At 35.9% G+C, this 17,977-nt stretch overlaps 1 protein-coding gene across 2 annotated transcripts in view; it reads left to right on the top strand.

Moving 5' to 3' along the window:
- Vps13b (vacuolar protein sorting 13 homolog B) overlaps positions 1-17,977 on the top strand; it is a 505,216-nt gene that overhangs the window by 431,664 nt on the left and 55,575 nt on the right. For both annotated transcript variants that reach the window (XM_042673185.1, XM_042673186.1), the window contains exon 44: positions 13,987-14,142. In XM_042673185.1, the coding sequence (XP_042529119.1) occupies positions 13,987-14,142 (156 nt within the window). The remainder of the gene's footprint in view (positions 1-13,986; positions 14,143-17,977) is intronic.

Genomic DNA, 17,977 nt, shown 5'->3' with positions numbered 1-17,977 from the left:
TCTTTAAGTCTTTAGCCCACTTATTTATTGGACAGTTGTTTCTTTGAAGAGTTGTTGTAGGAGGATTTAATTTTTTGAGTTCCAGGTACATTTTAGATATGAGACTTAGGGCTCTTTTTGAATAGTTCTGTGAGCCACCAATTTAGATATTTCTATGGTCTTAACAAAAATTTTACAAGCACACACTTTGTGACATCTCTAGTCTCAGCTTTCCTGCCCATGTCTTGGATTTGATCTTTGCCTGGAAGGAATTTACTGATTTTAGCATCATTTTTCACCTGATAAAGCTAGGAACTTTAAGAACTAGCATGTCCTGGACCCTTTTTACCTAACAATCTTTCCTCTCTAATTTTTATGTAAGCAGCAGGTAAAAGCCAGGAGGTACTTTGGCACTGACAGGAAATCTTAGAGCACATAGTTTATTTATTAAGCCTATTTTCTGCTTTCATGTCAGTGGTTCTGCCAGACTTCCAGACACTGGATGATAAGGATTTCCTTTCCCCCACTTACAGTAACATTTTTCTTACTTCCTCATTGACAGTCTTCACTAAGGCCATCATCATCTCTTTGAAGCACTTTTTGCCATTCATTAACACTGTCTTTGGGTCTTTCAGGTTTTGACTCACTTTCCTGGCCTATAAGCCCTCCTTCAATTTAGTCTTCTGTTAAGTAGTACTCCATTTACAGATGCTAAAATCTGTATCTGTCACCCATTACTATATAGCAAATTACCCCCAAACTTGAATAATTGCCTATCTCTAAAATTTCTGTTTGGCATTTCAGGGAGCATTGTTTAAGTGGATGATTCTAACCTGGGAAGTTGGTCTATTGATCTTACCTGGGTACACACAGAGGCTGCAGTTTGCTGATAGGCCATCCGTGGCTGGATGGTCTAGGATGCCTGCCCCAACCTACTTGGCACTTGGCAGGCTGTTGGCCAGGTCCCTCGGTTCTCTTTCATGTGACCTCTTCTGTAAGCTAGCCCAAGCTTCTTCACAAGGCAAAACTGTCCCAGCTCAACCAGAAGAAAGGCAGTGCTCTTGAACCTAAGTTTAAGCTTGCATAGAGTCATTCTTCCACAGTATACAATGTAGAGCAAGTTCCATTTGGGCCAAATCCATAGGATAGGGAGCTAGATCTTGAGGGGAATTGCTGCTGAGAATTTATGGCTATTCACAATTAATCACAAGTGCTTCCTCCTACTCTGAGGTAGGAGGTTGAATAGAAGCACAGAAAGAATTGTAGTGGGAATTTACTGAAAATGAAAAAGGAGAGAAGAAAAAGGAAGCTTTAATGAAGTGATGTTTCCACAATATGTATTCCTGTGTCTAGCTTGTAATATATGTACACTGAATAGATAAATATGGGGATTCCTCATAACTATGCTTTTTTTCAAGAATGTAGATTTTAAATCTTAGTTGTTTCAGCAGTAGTTAAGTTATAAACACAATTTTTGCATTTTGTCAGATGGTTTTTGTAAGCTTAATATATTTTCAATAAATCTTAATTAGGAATATCTTCATTATAATATCTTAGTTACAATATTAATAATTATTCATTAATAAATGATATTATCTTTAAAATAGTACCTTAATTAAGACTAACTCCTAGTCCACCTCATCTCTGCATCTTTGGCCTCCCTACTATACTATAGCCTCTCACTAATGGTCATTCATAAAACAGGAAAGTGCTATAGATGGAGGTGACCAGTATAATTCAGATGAAACCAACTTTCAAGACCATGTGCATATCTAACTTCTCCTATTTTAATCTTTTGTGTTCTTTTAAAGTTCTTATTATTTATCATGAGCCAAAAGTACAGTTACTGAATATTAAATAAAAGATACTTTATTGTGAATATGCCACATATTTTGTCTCTTTTTCTATTGATAGAAGTAATTTCTACTTGAGTTCTACACAATCTTATTGTTGTGTAGGACACAGCTGTCTGCAACTAGCAATTCCATTTGGGGAGGAAGGATTTTATGCCTTTGCTCCCCAGTGGCAGTAACAAGCTTCTTTTTATTGTTGCTGACATTAAGATAGCTGAAATGAGCAATGAGGTAAACACTTCTTGTGACCATCTGGCAAGGATTTTAATCCAAAATATTCTGTAAACACTGACTCCATTTCAGTACCCGGAACTACTGTGGTACATTTGCCATCAATTGCATTTTTTTATTTTAGTCTTAAACAGCAATCAAAACATCAAAAAAAATGGACTGTAGGCTCAGTTCCTTCATCTTTCTCTGAAATATTTTTAGTTTCATCAGGTCAGAGATTCCAAGAAATTCACATTCTCTATGGGACCTTACACTGCTTTCTGAACTCACCAGTAGGAGTAAATGGGCCCCAAGCAATTTTGGTCATTAAATATCTAATGCAAAGAACATATTTGGAATTTCCTCGTTTTCTGTTAGGAGATATATTTATTCTACTTAAATTAGAGACAGATCTTGAGATTGAAATTTCTTTTGCTGTATATTTTAGGGTTTCTTTGTTAAAAAAAAAAAAAACATGTGCAATATGACCTATTTCAAAAATTTTAAAGTCTTTCACAATAGATAGCTAAGATGGGATTGTTGCAGGGTGCTTTCTACATTCCCAAGCCTTGATTTCTGGAGTTTTCTACAAACCTGCATGAAAGGGGTTGCCTGAAGATCATTTGAACTGCGAAGCAGCCAGAGGAATGACTTCTGGTATTGCTAATGGTCTTTCTGTCCTCCTCCTGGCAATAAATTTGAGATACTGAAATACAACTCTGGAGAAAACATAATGGAGATTCCTTAAGCTTTTTACAAGACACTCAAAACCTTTTTGCAAGCCATTGCTCTGCAAATGTGAATTCTTAATGTCCAAACATAAAGATTCTACACTGAATTAATTTTAAATGTGAATTTTAATGCAGAGTGCTTGGAGAAAGGTTATTAAAGCATGGGTTGGGGTTTCCTTTGTTATTTTTAAGTTATGGAAAGTACTAATTGAGAATGTTATAAAGATCTCAGCATACATAACATAATTGTCTTTAATCATAACCTGTTGCCATGAGTCTATATAACAAAAGCATTAGAAAGACAATGCCATGCTTATTGTACTGTTTCCATGCTTTTAATTATTTCCAGGATATTGAAGAACTTATTATTTAAAGGTCAGAGTAATGCCCAAGACATGGCCAAGCCCAGTGAGTGTCAAATGCATGGAATGTTAGATGACTTCATAGTTATGAAATTATTTCATTTCTCATGATAATTCTTGACTTGCCAAGTTAGTGAATTTTAAGAACTCTGAGAGCAGATTTTAAGATAAATGTGAAATAATCCATACTTTTGGAGTCAGAGACTTCCCTTCAGGCATTAGTTCATGTTTGACTTGCTTGACTTACACTTGGGGATAAAATGAGTTAGGACAAGGTCTTAGATACCACATTCCCTCACTGGGAAGGAAAACCAACTTGCACAACTTTGGCTAGCTCATGTTTCTTGTTATACAGGCACTATGAAGCAGCAGTTTCCATGAAATACTTTGTTTAACCTTTACAAAAATGTTTTCTTAGTATGGTAAGACAGTTTAGTTAAATGAAAATAAATATCTAGGAATTTTGGATTTCTTTTATATCTATCACTTGACTTCTTTCTTTTCCCTCTAATTAAAAATTAAAGATAAGGATTATAATTGTCTAAATTTCCATGATAGCTAAAAATAAATTTATAATCTCAAATCATTTGATTTTTTTCTTAGGATGTATAGTGGCATATCTTCAAAATTAAACTAAATTTTACTAAACAATGCATGATACATTTGAGAACAATATGAAAGAGAATTTTAATTCAGAGTTTAGGAATGTTTCACTAATATTTATGCTTGTATTTAGTAAAAAATCAAGTTTCAAACCAATACCTGACCATTGACTCACAAACCCAGAATACTTACCCAAATATGAATGATTATCTGATGGTGTCTTCACTTACCTTGATGGCTTCTGTTTCTCTGCTCACCTATAGTATTCTTTTATTATTTCATCAAATATGGTCTAAATGCTCTGCTAAAGATTTATGTCCAACAAAGTACATGATAACTATTGTCTTACCATGAAGAGTATGTCTGCACAACACTAGAATCTTTGAACTCTTAGCACAAGCAAAGAGGAAGTTGGTGTTTGTTTTAGTTATTAATTTGAAGAGAAGGTAAGAATTATCCTCCTCTCTGTATACACATGTATATATATATCAGAGGCTTTTGACATTTCATTTTTCAGCACTTTGCATTGAATTAAGGACACACAGATAACCACACAACTCTGAACTTAAGATCAGCTGTTAATATCATCACTCATAGCTTTTAGTTATATATTGCTTAACTATAGGAAAACTCATGCCTCTTAGAAACATTAATTTTATATAGATACATGTAATGTTGGAATTACCTCATTTAAACAAGCCTATATATCATTTCATACTTTCTTTCACCGTGTAAATGTATATCTGATTTCATGATGGAACTGCTTTGAGCCATAAATAAAATTTCTAACTAAAATATTTTTAATATGAGACAACTTGCTTATTAAATCTTTTTGCAAAGATTTTTGTTAAGTAAATCACTTTCCTTCATTTAGATAAGTTAGATTTAGATAATTAAAATAATAGACAATACCCATGACTCATCCCATTGTCTAGCAGCTAATATATAATATATAAATCAAAAATGCCATAACTATTTACCCTGTTTATTGTTGTTGTTGGGGGTGGCAGGGTTGTTTGTTTAATGATGCTGGGTCTCTCATACTCATCTTCTTTGCTCATTGATACTCTACCACTTCAGCCATACATCCAGCCTGACTTTTTATTGGCTGATTTTGAACTGGAGTCTTACAGATGTTTCTGCCTGGGCTGGCCTTGAACTTCGATCCTCTGTATCTAAGCCTCTTGAGTAGGTAGGATTATATGTATGAGTCACTAGCTCCTGGCTCTGCTCTCTTTTTTAAACTTATTTGCTATAAGTATATAACTTCAGCCAGAGACTAAACAGACTAATGCCTATTCAGTGAAAGTCCATGAACAAATTTTTGAAATTAGAGTTCTGTTTATTATTATTTGTGAAAACAATTATTACAAAACATAGTCTTGGTTATAGATATGCTAAAGCATTTGATTAATTCTGTTTGCGAGAAATGTATGACATTTGGTAGCTTATCCATGGAAATTTAAATGACTGTTATAAACTATATTATGAAATAAAATAATGCACTGTTTGGACATTTTGAAGTATATAGATAGATTATATGAATAACCTTGTTTCAAATAGCCAAGTAAGAACATTCTTTGTTACACTTTCATTCATGTATCAATCCCTTGTGTATATTGATGATTGATGCTCCAAGGGAAAAATACCCATTACTGACCTAAAAGCTCACTGCCTCTTCACCCTGCCTTTTCCACACTCGTGGCCTTTCCCTGATCTTCACCTCTCCACATCCCCAGTGAACTATACACATGTCTCTTGGCTGCTGAGAGTGAGACTTGACCTAAAACAATGATTTTTATTCCAGTATGATTCTGTTTCCGAGGATTAATATTCACTTGGGTCATGACCAAAACTATTAGAGGACAGGAAACTGAGGAGTTCATAATATAAAGTTAACTTTTCAAATTAACATTGCAATAAATGTAACCAGAAGTTGTTTGTGCAATTAATTTGAAGCCATAGCCTGCTACTTTTATTCCTTGTCTTTGTTTTAATGTACTTAGTATGCTTTATAGACGTGAATTTTGTACAGTAAGAACCCCTCTGTCCCAGGTTGTCAATGGCAAATTAAACTGTTGCCTGATTTTGCTTATTTTATTCCATTTCAACCTCTTTCCATGTTATTTCTCCAGTTAACTAAAATAAATCTTTTGATCAAATGTTTATTTCCCCCAACAAAACACCACTGGAGTCCTACAACAGCTTTTCTCTTACTTATTCTGTAATAAGATTTTGCAACACAATTTTTGTTCAGTATCTGTTTATCCCATTATTATTGTGAGCATTTCTAGCATGAGTGAAGTATCTCATTCTTGATGGTAAATATCTGATAACTGTAGATCCCTAAAATATTTGCAAAATTACACAAGATCCTCATACAATTACATTAAACTGTATCATTATTCATTAAACTGTGATGGTATACTATAGCAAGTTAGGCCTTATGCACAGAGCTGTGAAGGCTACAGTGATAAAGCTCAGGTCACCCTCTTAGCAAAGTGCCAGTAGTGCAGATGTCCTAGTCCAAGTCAAAGCTTAGACTAGCCTTGAGCAAAAATAATCAGGGACAACAATGCCCAGGCCCTGAATTCAAACCCCAGGACTGGTATTCACACAAAAATAAAATAGTACCTGGGCACTGTTTTTGGTCAAGGCTAGTGCTCTACCAGTTTAGCCACAGAATACTCTTAATGGAAGAACACAAAGGCACAATGAACACACACACACGTAAAACACATGAAAAACAGAAACTTAAAAACCATAACCCCAGAATCCCTAAAATAATCACTGTTAAAAATTCTACCATTTGTATGTTTTGTTTTTTTTTACAAAAATGGAATTTACCTTTTTGTAGGGTTAATTGTTTTGTTTTTTAATAAATCAGCTGTCATCTGCTAGTGTTAACATTGTTTTCATCCTATAAAAGATTTCAAAGTTCAGGAGGACTATATGTTATGAGTTCAGGGAGAACAGAGACTCCGAGTTAGTAGATGTTCAGATCATAAACCTCCTCACCCCCCAGCATTGTCATCCTGATGAAATATGTTTTCTATGTAGGCCCCTTTGGATATTTATAGCATCATTTCAGAGTATACAAAATTATCAATACAGGCTAGCAGTTGCAGGCAGCCAACAAGAAGCAGATGTTCATTTCTATCATGTACCAAATGATTTTCAGGGCCTTGTATAGGTCCATGGGCCAGAGGCTCCTCTCCTCCAAAATATCCAGAAAACGCTTCAAGAGGGGAACTCATTGCTCAGTTCCTATCATTCTAGCTACTCAGGAAGCTAAGATGTAAGGATCATGTTTCAAGTCCAATGTGAGCAGAATAGCTTGAGATTGTTTCTCTAATTAAACAGAAGAAAAGAAAAGAAAAAGCTAGACCAGACATAGCTCAAATAGTAGAGTGCCTCCTTGAGTAAAAAAGCAGAGCAAGAATGAGGACCCGAGTTCATCCCTAGAACTTGCGAAAGAAAAAGCATGTTTCCAAGCATATAATAAATGTTAAGTGTAATTATTTTTACTGTATTTTATTCGGCCAATTCCCAGTAGTACCAGATTATTATTATTAAAACAGTGCTGGAATAAACATATACATATATGTAAACATATATGACATTAACCTAGGATAAATACATTCATAGGATTGGTGAAACAATTCTGTTTGACACTAAAATTTTTGGTAAAAGAATTAACCCCATAAAAACAATCACACGATTAATAAGTGGCCTAAAGATTTAAAGAAAGACATCTCTGAAGAGGAAATAAGAATGGCCAGTAAACATATGAAGAAATACTCAACTTCTATACCATAAAAGAAATGCAAATCAAAACAGCATTGAGTTTCCACCTCTCCCCAGTTAGAATGGCTATAGTCAAGAAATCTAATAACAACAGATGCTGGAGATGTGGCCAAAAGGGAACCCTACTGCATTGTTGCTAGGAGTGTAAACTTGTTCAACCGCTCTGGAAAGCAGTATGGAGGTTCAAAAGACTACACATAGAGCTCCCCTATGACCCAGTAATGCCACTTTTGGGCATTTACACATATGATCACAAACAAGGCCATACTTAAGCTACCAGCACAACTATGTTTGTTGCAGCCTCATTTACCATAGCTAAGATATGGAACCAACCCAGATGCCCCTCAGTAGATGAATGGATCAAGAAAATGTTTCAATATTGATTGTAATGACGCCACACATTAGCATTTATGTAGAAATTTTTCTTCTAGGTTCTTAGCATTATTTCACATTCCCATCACATCCTGAAATTTAACTCCCTTGAAAGAGTCCTAATGAGCAACATATTTCACTTTATTTTACGCTAACTTATGTGACACCACTTGTACTTATTCATTTCAAACAAGCAATTTTATTAATGATTTAATTTGCTTTCCAGATATTATTTATGCTGTCTTTTAATATTTGCACTTAATTTTTATTTATCTGCTCACCTATCTTATTATTTTTAGCTACTTGATGCTTTAATAACAATATTAAAATATTTGAATTATGGACATAAGTGATTACATTAATTTGCAGTTTAACATCATTATTTGTGTGAGACAGAGTTCCTGTGTGAATGATCATTCAAAATAAGAAATGTTTCTAAGTATTTTAATACTTATATTGTAAAAAAAATTACATATAAATATTACCACTAAATTTTTTGAATATTTAATTTCAGTTATTTTAATTAAATTTAATTGTTATTTAACATCTTATTAAATGCCTACTCCACACTAGACTCTTACAGTAATGATTTTAAAATTTAACAAATATATGTGCTTATTTATTTATTTATTTATTTATTTATTATTGCTAGTCCTGGGGCTTGAACTCAGGGCCTGGTTGCTGTCCATTAGCTTAGCTGCTTTTACTCAAGGCTAGTACTCTACCATTTGAACCACAGCACCATTTCTGGCTTTTTCTGTGTATGTGGTGCTGAGGTATCGAATCTAGGACCTCATGCATGCAAGACAGGAGCTGCACCACTGAGCCACCTTCCCAGCCCAAAACCTAAATTTTGATATACTAATAATTAAAATTTTTGTGAATATATAAATGAACCAATATACATTCAGTACTTTATTTTCCTTGGTTTGCTTGTTAATGATTTCCTTTACATTTAAATTAATTAGAGAATCTTTTGAAGTTGTTTAGATATTTAGTTTTTCTTTAGAAAATCATGTATCAAGCCAGCGCTGGTGGCTCACGCCTGTAATCCTAGCTACTCAGGAGGCTGAGATCTGAGGATCACGGTTCAAAGCCAGCCCAGGAAGGAAAGTCTGTGAGACTCCATCTCCAACAAACCACTAGAAAACTGGAAGTGGCACTGTGACTCAAGTGGTAGAGTGCTCGCCTTGAGCTGAAGAGCACAGGGACAGTACCCAAGCCCAGAGTTCAAGCCCCACGATCTACAAAAAAAAGAAAAAAAGAGGAGAAAAGAAAAGAAAATCATGTATCACTATAGAGTAAATTATAATAAAATGCAAAAGGAACTGGGAATGAGTGTGAAGAAAAGTTTTACTTGGTTATTAAGTTAGAAAAACTCCTAAGTTTCTAAATGAATAATGAAATACGTAAGTTCACAGAAAAGTATTTGTTACCTATCAGTTGTGCATTAAGACATAGTTTCAAATTTCTACTTAACTATCTTTTTGTCTTCATTGATGTACTCTATTTTCAAAGATTTTATTTTATTTTTCTTTCCTCCTGAATATATCAATTCAGAATTCTCCCTTTGGACATGACTGTGGGTGGTCTGAAGAACCTATTTCTAACTCCCTGAATACAGAGTCTGTTTTAAGTTTTATTTTGTATTGAAAAAAAATTAGTAGAAAGCTATATATGCTCCCATCTGAAGTCTTCACTAGTGAAATTACTAATTTACTTTGGCTGCCAGTGAAGAACTACATGGGAGAGATTCTGCTGAGGAAAAAAAATAATGTAGCCTTTTGGGACTTCCCAACAATTTTAGCCAGTATATTCTGTGTCTAATGATTCCTTTAGGTTATCATTGAAAAATTCCAACAAGAAAGATTCTGTTTTGCTTCCTTGCTTCCTTCTACCAGTAGAAAATATTAGACACTAGTTAAAAAGGCCAAAATGAATAAAATTGATGGGAAGGTGATAGAGAAAGTGAGTTAGTAAGGCTAATGCTTAAAAGAGGTGAAAGAAAACTTGTAAGCTGATAAGGCAACATAAAAATTTCTAGACTCGGGCTGGGAAGTTGGCTCAGTGGTAGAGTGTATGCCTCACATGCATAAGGCCCTGGGTTCAATTCGTCAGCACCACATTAGCAGAAAAAAGCCAGAAGTGACATTGTGGCTCAAGTGGTAGAATGCTAACCTTGAGCTGAAGAGCTGAGGAATAGCCCCCAGGCCCAGAGTTCAGCCCCTACAACTGGCAAAAAAAAAATCCTAGATTCCAGGAAGAAGGGTTAAGCCCATTGCTTTTCTCTTTCCCAATTGCTTCTAGTACATTCACCAGTCTTACCCTCTCTGAGCACAATGCTCATTTCACCAGAGGCTTCAGTGACAACCTACTCATTTCTGAGTAGAGCACAAATTCTTTAGCTTCACAAATCATTACAGCCAGCCACCATGTAGCTCTACCTGTCTGACTTTATCCCACACTCTTTCTCCCATCATTTTCCATTTTTCCTTTTGTTGACTTTGTCTGTTTAGCATGGGAGTAAACTGTCATGCGTTCCAGTTGAAATCCTACCCCAGTGGAGTCCCAATGGTTCGTGAAGCTTGAGGAAGGCTGTCCCTCCCCTAGGCTTTCAAAGGCTCTGCACCTTTCCCCACCTTCTGTTGGTTATTCACTCTTGCCTTTTTTTCCCTAGAAGATCATATACTCCTGGTGGGATAAAGAATTCATTGTACCTTCTTATTCCTTCTATGGTGTTCAACATGTTGCTACCCTATTAGGACCTAAGAAATGAAAATGTAATGGATGAATTGTGGAAAGGAATTGCTTTAAAATCAGATACTCTAACACACATCTGATGGGGAGAGAGAGAGAGACACAGAGAGAGAGACACAGAGAGAGAGACAGAGAGAGAGTCTAAGCCTGATTTCACATTTCTTTCCATCTACAAATGAAAATCAGTATGAGCTCAAGTGATAGAATGCTTGCCTAATAAGCACAAGGTTCAATCCTCAGTACTACAAAAAAAAGTTATTAAACAGAGATTTTCATTACCCATAGCAGTGAAATGTAGTTATTGAGTCCAACAATAACAGTACCTCCAACTCGGGCATGCTGTCTGTGGGCATCTAGGCATTGTATCCAGGTCCCAAATCCAGTGCCACAAGTTTCCCAGGCCTAGTAGATTACATCATGGGACAGAGGCCTAAGATGTTCCTGGACCTCCTTGATTCTCTTAAGAATATAATTGATTTCCAAAAAACTATATGTCTTAAATTGCCTTTTAATTAACATTTAAATTATTTGTTTGTTTGCCAGTATCTTGCTCAACTGGAACTTGAGTCTTGCCTTTAGTCCCACTTTTTGCTGGAGATGGAATCTCAAGGACTTTTCTTACTGGGCTGACTTGAAACCACAATCCATAGTCTTTTGAGTTGCTAGGATTATAGACATAAGCCATGAACACCAGCTGATATTTAAATGTTTTTGACAGTAGACCAAAACATTACAAATAATAAATTGATGATACACATGGAGAAAGTGTTATTAGTATTTTTGCCAACTTTTCTGTGTGAACTAAGCCCAACAATATCTGATTTTTTTAATAATTCAAAAAAAATCTGTGCCAAGATTCTTAGAAAAAATTGCTGCCTAGCAAAACGTGAAATTTGATCATTAAAAACTTTATGCATAGAAAGCAGCTTTTTAAAGCTGAGCTCATCCTTAGTTAAAATTGCATGTGGATATTAAAGCTTTCTCTAGACTCTTTGGGATATTCAGAAAAAAAATATAGCATGATCTTAATTACTTTTTGATCTTCATTAATTTTTTGTCATTTCCAGCTACCTGTCTCTCCAAAGTAAATATTTTTTGTTTCTTAAAGTTTTGTGTGAGCCCTCAGCTTTATTCCTAGTTGCTGCTATTAAAAAAAAAAACTGAAATGGTTCCAAACACTGCTATTGTTTTTTCTTTTTTCCTGTAACTAATATTCAAACTTCAAAGACACACTGGTACTTTTATTTTATAAGGGGTATGCATATTTTCCCCTTAAGATATTTGCTAAGTTTTTTTTTATTTTTTTATCAGCTAGTTTTCTTTTTTAGAAGGTATCTTATTAGTAGCCTTTGAATACTTTCTTTAGATATTTATTCTTTTTTAAATTTTATTGTCAAGATAATGTACAAAGGGTTTATGTATGTTAGGCAATGAGTATCTTGTCAAACATTGTTACCCCTCCCTCATTTTTCTCCCACTTTCCCTTCACCGAACCCTCACCCCCGCAACCAAGTTGTAAAGTTCATTTCCAACATAGTTTCTTGTGAGTATCGCTGTTGCATTGGTTCACCCTTTGTCCTTTGTCTCACCATGTTGTTGTTCTCCTTCCCTTCCCCAAATCAGAAAAACACATACACAAAATCAAATACAGTGACAACAGAAGATAAACCAAAAGGAAAGAAAAAAGAAAGAGTTACACATAGTACATTAAAAATAACAACAAAGAAAAACCTCTTGTTTTCATATCTTGGGGTTCATTATTATTAGCATCATCTTATATGGTCATATGTACATAGCTATTGAACTATTGTGATCCTCTGCTAGAACATAACTAGACATATACTAATTATTACAAATGAGGGAAACCATGGAGCCTATGTTTCTTTTAAGTTCTACCTTAGCTTGGGAATTCTAAAACAGAAGCATGTTGTCATAGGTTCCTCCAAAGACTAAAACGAGAAAATAATCTTTCAACAAGACTTATTATTATTATGGCAGTGCTCATGTAAATCATTAGTGTATCTATTATGATAACTCTTAAGGAGGTTTTCCAAGTTGTATTTAATCTGTCAGTTGGGAGTGTTTTGTGAGTTTTCTTTCCTTTCAGAGGTGGAAAACATTTGGCCCATGGGCTATATAAGAATAAGAAATTATTTGGTACATGATGGTTCAGATATGTGTGCTTCTTTTATGCTTCTTGCCCAGCTGCCTACACTAATAATTTTGTATGGAAAACAATGTTATAAATATCCAAGTGGCTCTTGGTGAAGAAAAGGTTCTCTCTCCCTATAAGCATAAAGAACATTATTTTCATTTAACTGGAAAGCCTAAAGAAGTACTAATTATTATGGGGTGGTTTGTTTGTTTGTTGTTGCTTTTTTTTTTTTTTTTTTGGGTCCGGTCGTGGGGCCTGAACATCTGGGCCTGGGCGCTGTCCCTCAGCTCTTCAGCTCAAGGCTAGCGCTCTACCACTTGAGCCACAGCACCACTTCTGGCTTTTTTTCTTTTTGCTTATGTGGTGCTGGGGAATTGAACCCAGGGCCTCATGCATGCAAGGAAGCACTCTACCACTGAGCCACCTTCCCAGCCCCTGTTGCTTTTTTTATATTCCTATGTAATTTGGTTTTCTCAGATTCAGTTGATAGGTAGTATTGAAACTAGTACATTTTAATAACCACAAAAAGAAATCCAGATATTTCCAACCGTAACAATACTGTATGAATAAATAAAAATACAAATCAAGAGATTAAACTGTAAACATTACAATAAATACATAATGCAATAAAAAGGAAAAGAACAAAACATTTTACATCAAAACATTTTATTTGATACTGCAATATCTTAAAAAGAATATGTTCAGTGAATTGCATCTTCGCCTATGTTCTTTATTGAAAGAAAAAATAAGGCAATTTAACGTAAAAAAAATTTAGCTTTAATTCCTGTCTAGTCATAAGAAGAAATAAATTATCAGCCCTAACTAGCATTCTTTGACTTCACTTTAAAATCTTGTCCTTCAAATTAACAAAATGGTCTTCTCTTAAATGTTCAACAGACTTTTTAACCATTTCATAGGCCCATTATGTTTTACCAGGCTTAAAATGTGATCTGAAAAATGACATTGACTGTATGTGGCACATTTGCTATTCTTAGCCTGGTGAAATAAGCTGGAAGTGGATGAATAATACAGGTTAGAAAGAAAACAGATGCTAGATGTGCAAATAGGAGCGTCTTCCAACAATGAGACTTTCATTTCACAACAAGATTTTTTGTTGGCATGTTTGGCATTGTGATGATTATTGTTTTTCTGTCCAGCTGTTACACATCTGTATTGAAGGTTGGGGCAATTGGCGTTGGTCTGAGCCCTTCAGTGTGGACCATGCTGGGACATTCATTAGAACAATTCAGTACAAGGGCCGAACTGCTTCCCTCATCATCAAGGTTCAACAACTCAGTGGAGTACAAAAGCAGGTAAGTCTCGTTGGGTTCATGAGCGAGGCAACTTCTAAATATTTGGCATAATGAAGATGAAACTCAAAAGAAGTGTAAATAACTGGTAATGAAAACATCACAAATGGTTATGCATAGTTATGCCCACTACTGCTGTGCCTGTGAGCATTAAACAAGTGCTTGTTGATCTCCCTGATGATGATGGTGGTGGTAGTGATGGTAGTTTCAGTCCCTTTGTCCCACATCTTTTACAAGAGCTGCTAACGAGCAGTAAAATTTACTGATGTTAGTTTCACCTCTTCTCCCTGTCACCACCTACCTTCTGGTAGAGGTGCTAATGAGCTGTGAAATAGCCAAAGGGCCTTTCCTGAGAAGGAAAAGAAGCAAAGGGTGGTGGAGACCCTGGATAATCCACCAGTGGATAACCAGGAGTTGTTCTCCTCGTGCATATGAGAATAATCTGTGTGAAAGTGTTGCAGTACTCTCCTGTGAAGAAAGGAGTGCCTGGGTCTCCTGCAAGCTTCTCTTTTCATAGGAGTTAATATTAACTGCAGTAAAAATTCACTGCAGTCTAACTCCTGGCATATAAAACCTCAGCTCTCAGCACATATTTTTATATATTTTATAAAACTTCCTTTTGGCTGTTTTTGAAGTTCTAAGACTGCAAAAGGGAAAAAGTATCTGACACTTTTTTGTGTATTCTTAAGAACTGAAAATGTGGTTTCTAAGGGATGTTTTTCAAACATGGAGCACATGATAAGGTAAAAAGGAAAAAAGGGAAATATTAAAATCTGAAAACTGGCTTCACGGTACACAAAGAAACTGGATTTGTCCTGAGAGTTTTAACATACACATCTGCACCTGGATTATGACAGTTAGTATTATAGGCTTAAGCCACCATACCCTAGCTTTCTTCAACCACCTCTCCTCCTAATATCGAAGTTTGAATTCATAGCCTTGTGCTTCTTACGCAAGTGTTCTGTCACTTATTTGAGTCATGACCACATTATCTTTTGCTTTACTTATTTTTCAGGTAGGGTCCAGGATATTGTAAACTTTCGCCTGAGCTGGACTTGGGCGGTATCTTACTATTTCTCCCTCTAGGAGCTGTAATTCTAGCTAACATACTCCTACCCTCCCCTCTCAGGAGACTGAGATCTGGAGGATTATGGTTCAAAGCCAGCCTGTGTAGAAAATTTCACTAGACTCCTTCTTTAGAATAATCAGCAAAAAAAAAGAGCTGGAGGTATGGCTTAAGTAGTAGAACACCAGTTTAGGAAACATGGAAATATGATGTTTCAAGCTCAAACTTCAGTATAGCCAAAAGAACATGACACAACCATATGTGTGTGTATATATACTGTCAATATGTACAGGTGATGTATAACTATTACATATATTTAATGCTGTATCTATAGTCTGCTTGCTATACTTTCTATCATAGAAATTTTTCTGTTATGTCAAAATCCTATTTTTGCAAAATTATTTCTGATTCTACTGACAATAGGCATTTTGGTACAACAATATTTTGCTATTATAATTAGCAATGTTAGAAACATCCCTTTGTACATATCTATGTCCATTTCCTTACTCTTTTTTAACTCTTTAAATCTTTAAAAGTGGAATTTCTAAGCCAAAGAGATTTCAAAGCTCTTAAAACATACTGATAAAGTACGTTTAAGAAAATGATACCAGGGGCTGGGAAGGTGGCTCAATGGTAGAGCGCTCGCCTTGCATGCATGAAGCCCTGGGTTCGATTCCTCAGCACCACATAAGCAAAAAGAAAGCCGGAAGTAGAGCTGTGGCTCGAGTGGTAGAGCGCTAGCCTTGAGCTGAAGAGCTGAGGGACAGCGCCCAGGCCCAGAGTTCAGGCCCCATGACCGGACCCAAAAAACAAAAAAAAAGACAATAAATCTAGCCACTGACAATAAGTCTGAAGGGAATTTAGAGGCTTCATTAAGCAGCTTGCAAGAAATGTATAGAATTTTGAAAATGTATAAAATTTGAATTAATGTTCAAAGCAGGTAGGATAGCATAGACAAAACTACACACATCGGATAAGTAAATCTTATTAATGAAGGGACCAGCCTGAAGTATAGTCCTAAGACACTGAAGTGTCACTGATTCACAACTTCCCTCAGAGTTCTCATACACGCATGAGTTCTCAGTAAATACCTTCCTGAAAAATATATATTGGCTTTCTGATTCTATCAGTCATAGTTTGTTGGAAATACCTCATCCACCTTTCCATCCACTAAAAATTTCTGAGAAATGATCCTTCAGCTTCTATTGGAATAGTTCAAACAAGAAGCCCATTCCCTCACATGTAGCCCTTTCTATTGTTATTTCTACCAGCTAGTAGGATGTTGTCTCTGAAATGCGACTTGAAATCTCATCATTCCCATCAGCTTTTATTGTCCTCCAAAGCTGTGAGGGACATACAACCTTTATGAGGACTCTACCAGTCCTTTTTTTACAGTCCTTCATCCCCTCAAGCTTCCAAGTTCCTTTTTCACACCTGTATATTGAGTATTGTGAATACGTTTGCACACTCTGCTTCTCTAAATTCCTCTGTCCTCCTCCCCTTAAGTCTCCTTCCTCAGCTTCCTGATAATCATTTTCTTAAACTGTCAGTTGTTCAAAGGAGTTACAGCAGGGAATCTACCCCTGTAGATACTACACTTTAGTTTGATTGTGGATATATGCATATGGCCCAGTATATGCTTTCCTGTATGTTTGTATTTTAGGTTTCTAACTTCTATATATGAGAGAAAACATGCCCTTTGTCTCTCTGAGCCTGACTTACTTAAAGTAACATAACTTTTTCTTTAAAAAAACTGAAAATTTTATAATATACAGTTGCCACAATAAAAAAAAAAAATGATGTTTTTAAAGTCTAAAAGTGCTGAGCGCCAGTAGCTCACGCCTGTAATCCTGGCAACTCAAGAGGCTGAGATCTGAGGATCATGGTTCAAAACCAGCCCTGGGCAGGAAAGTACTGAGACTCTTATCTCCAATAAACCACTCAGAAGACTGGAAGTGGCGCTGTGGCTCAAGTGGTAGAGTGCTTGCCTTGAGCTGAAGAGCTGAGGGACAGCGCCCAGGCCCAGAGTTCAAGCCCCACAACCGACAAATAAAAAAATAAAATAAATAAAGTCTAAAAGAAAGGAATAAACAAGGATATAGCCAATATGATCAGAATCCCCACAGGTCTTATTGGAGCATGTACTGCTGGGCCTTACCGCCAAAGTTTCAGGTACAGAAAATTCTTCCAGTGTCCTGAAAGTTTGCATTTCTAAAAAGTTCCCAGTGATACTGATAATGCTGGTCCAGGGGCCATACTTTGGTTGTCATAGCTCTGAACTAAACTTTTCCAGTTTGTACAACTCTTGCGTTTGATTTTCTAGAACACTCACCCATGAGTAAAATTGCAGGATCTTCTGTCATAGGTAAGATCACTGACAAACCTGTCAACCAATATTCCCTTGCTACTAGCTATGTGATTTCCAGCAAGCTATAAACCTCTTTGTAAAACAGTTTCTGTCTCCCTGTCTCTCTTCCCCTATTCTCCTCTCTACTTTTCCCTTTCCCTCTCCCCTTCTCCCTCTCCATCTTTATCTGTTTTTTGGCAGTTCTTGGAAGGGAGCTTATTTGGCAGGTACTCTACTGTTTGAGCTACACCTCCAGCCCTTTTTGCCTTGGTTATTTTCAAAGTAGGATCTTGCTTTATGTTTAGGCCACCTTAAACTTGGGTTATTCTACTGTGCTTCCCCTTGTCACTGTGAATGACAGGTGCTTACCACCATGCCCAGTCATTGGCTTATAAGATGGAGTCCCATGAACTACTTTAATGCTC

The sequence above is a fragment of the Dipodomys spectabilis genome, unplaced genomic scaffold (assembly GCF_019054845.1).
Source record: "Dipodomys spectabilis isolate Male_0828 unplaced genomic scaffold, ASM1905484v1 ptg000783l, whole genome shotgun sequence".
Classification (NCBI taxonomy): domain Eukaryota; kingdom Metazoa; phylum Chordata; class Mammalia; order Rodentia; family Heteromyidae; genus Dipodomys; species Dipodomys spectabilis.
Note: the sequence above shows the minus strand (reverse complement) of the source record. Positions and strands in the feature narration are given on the sequence as shown.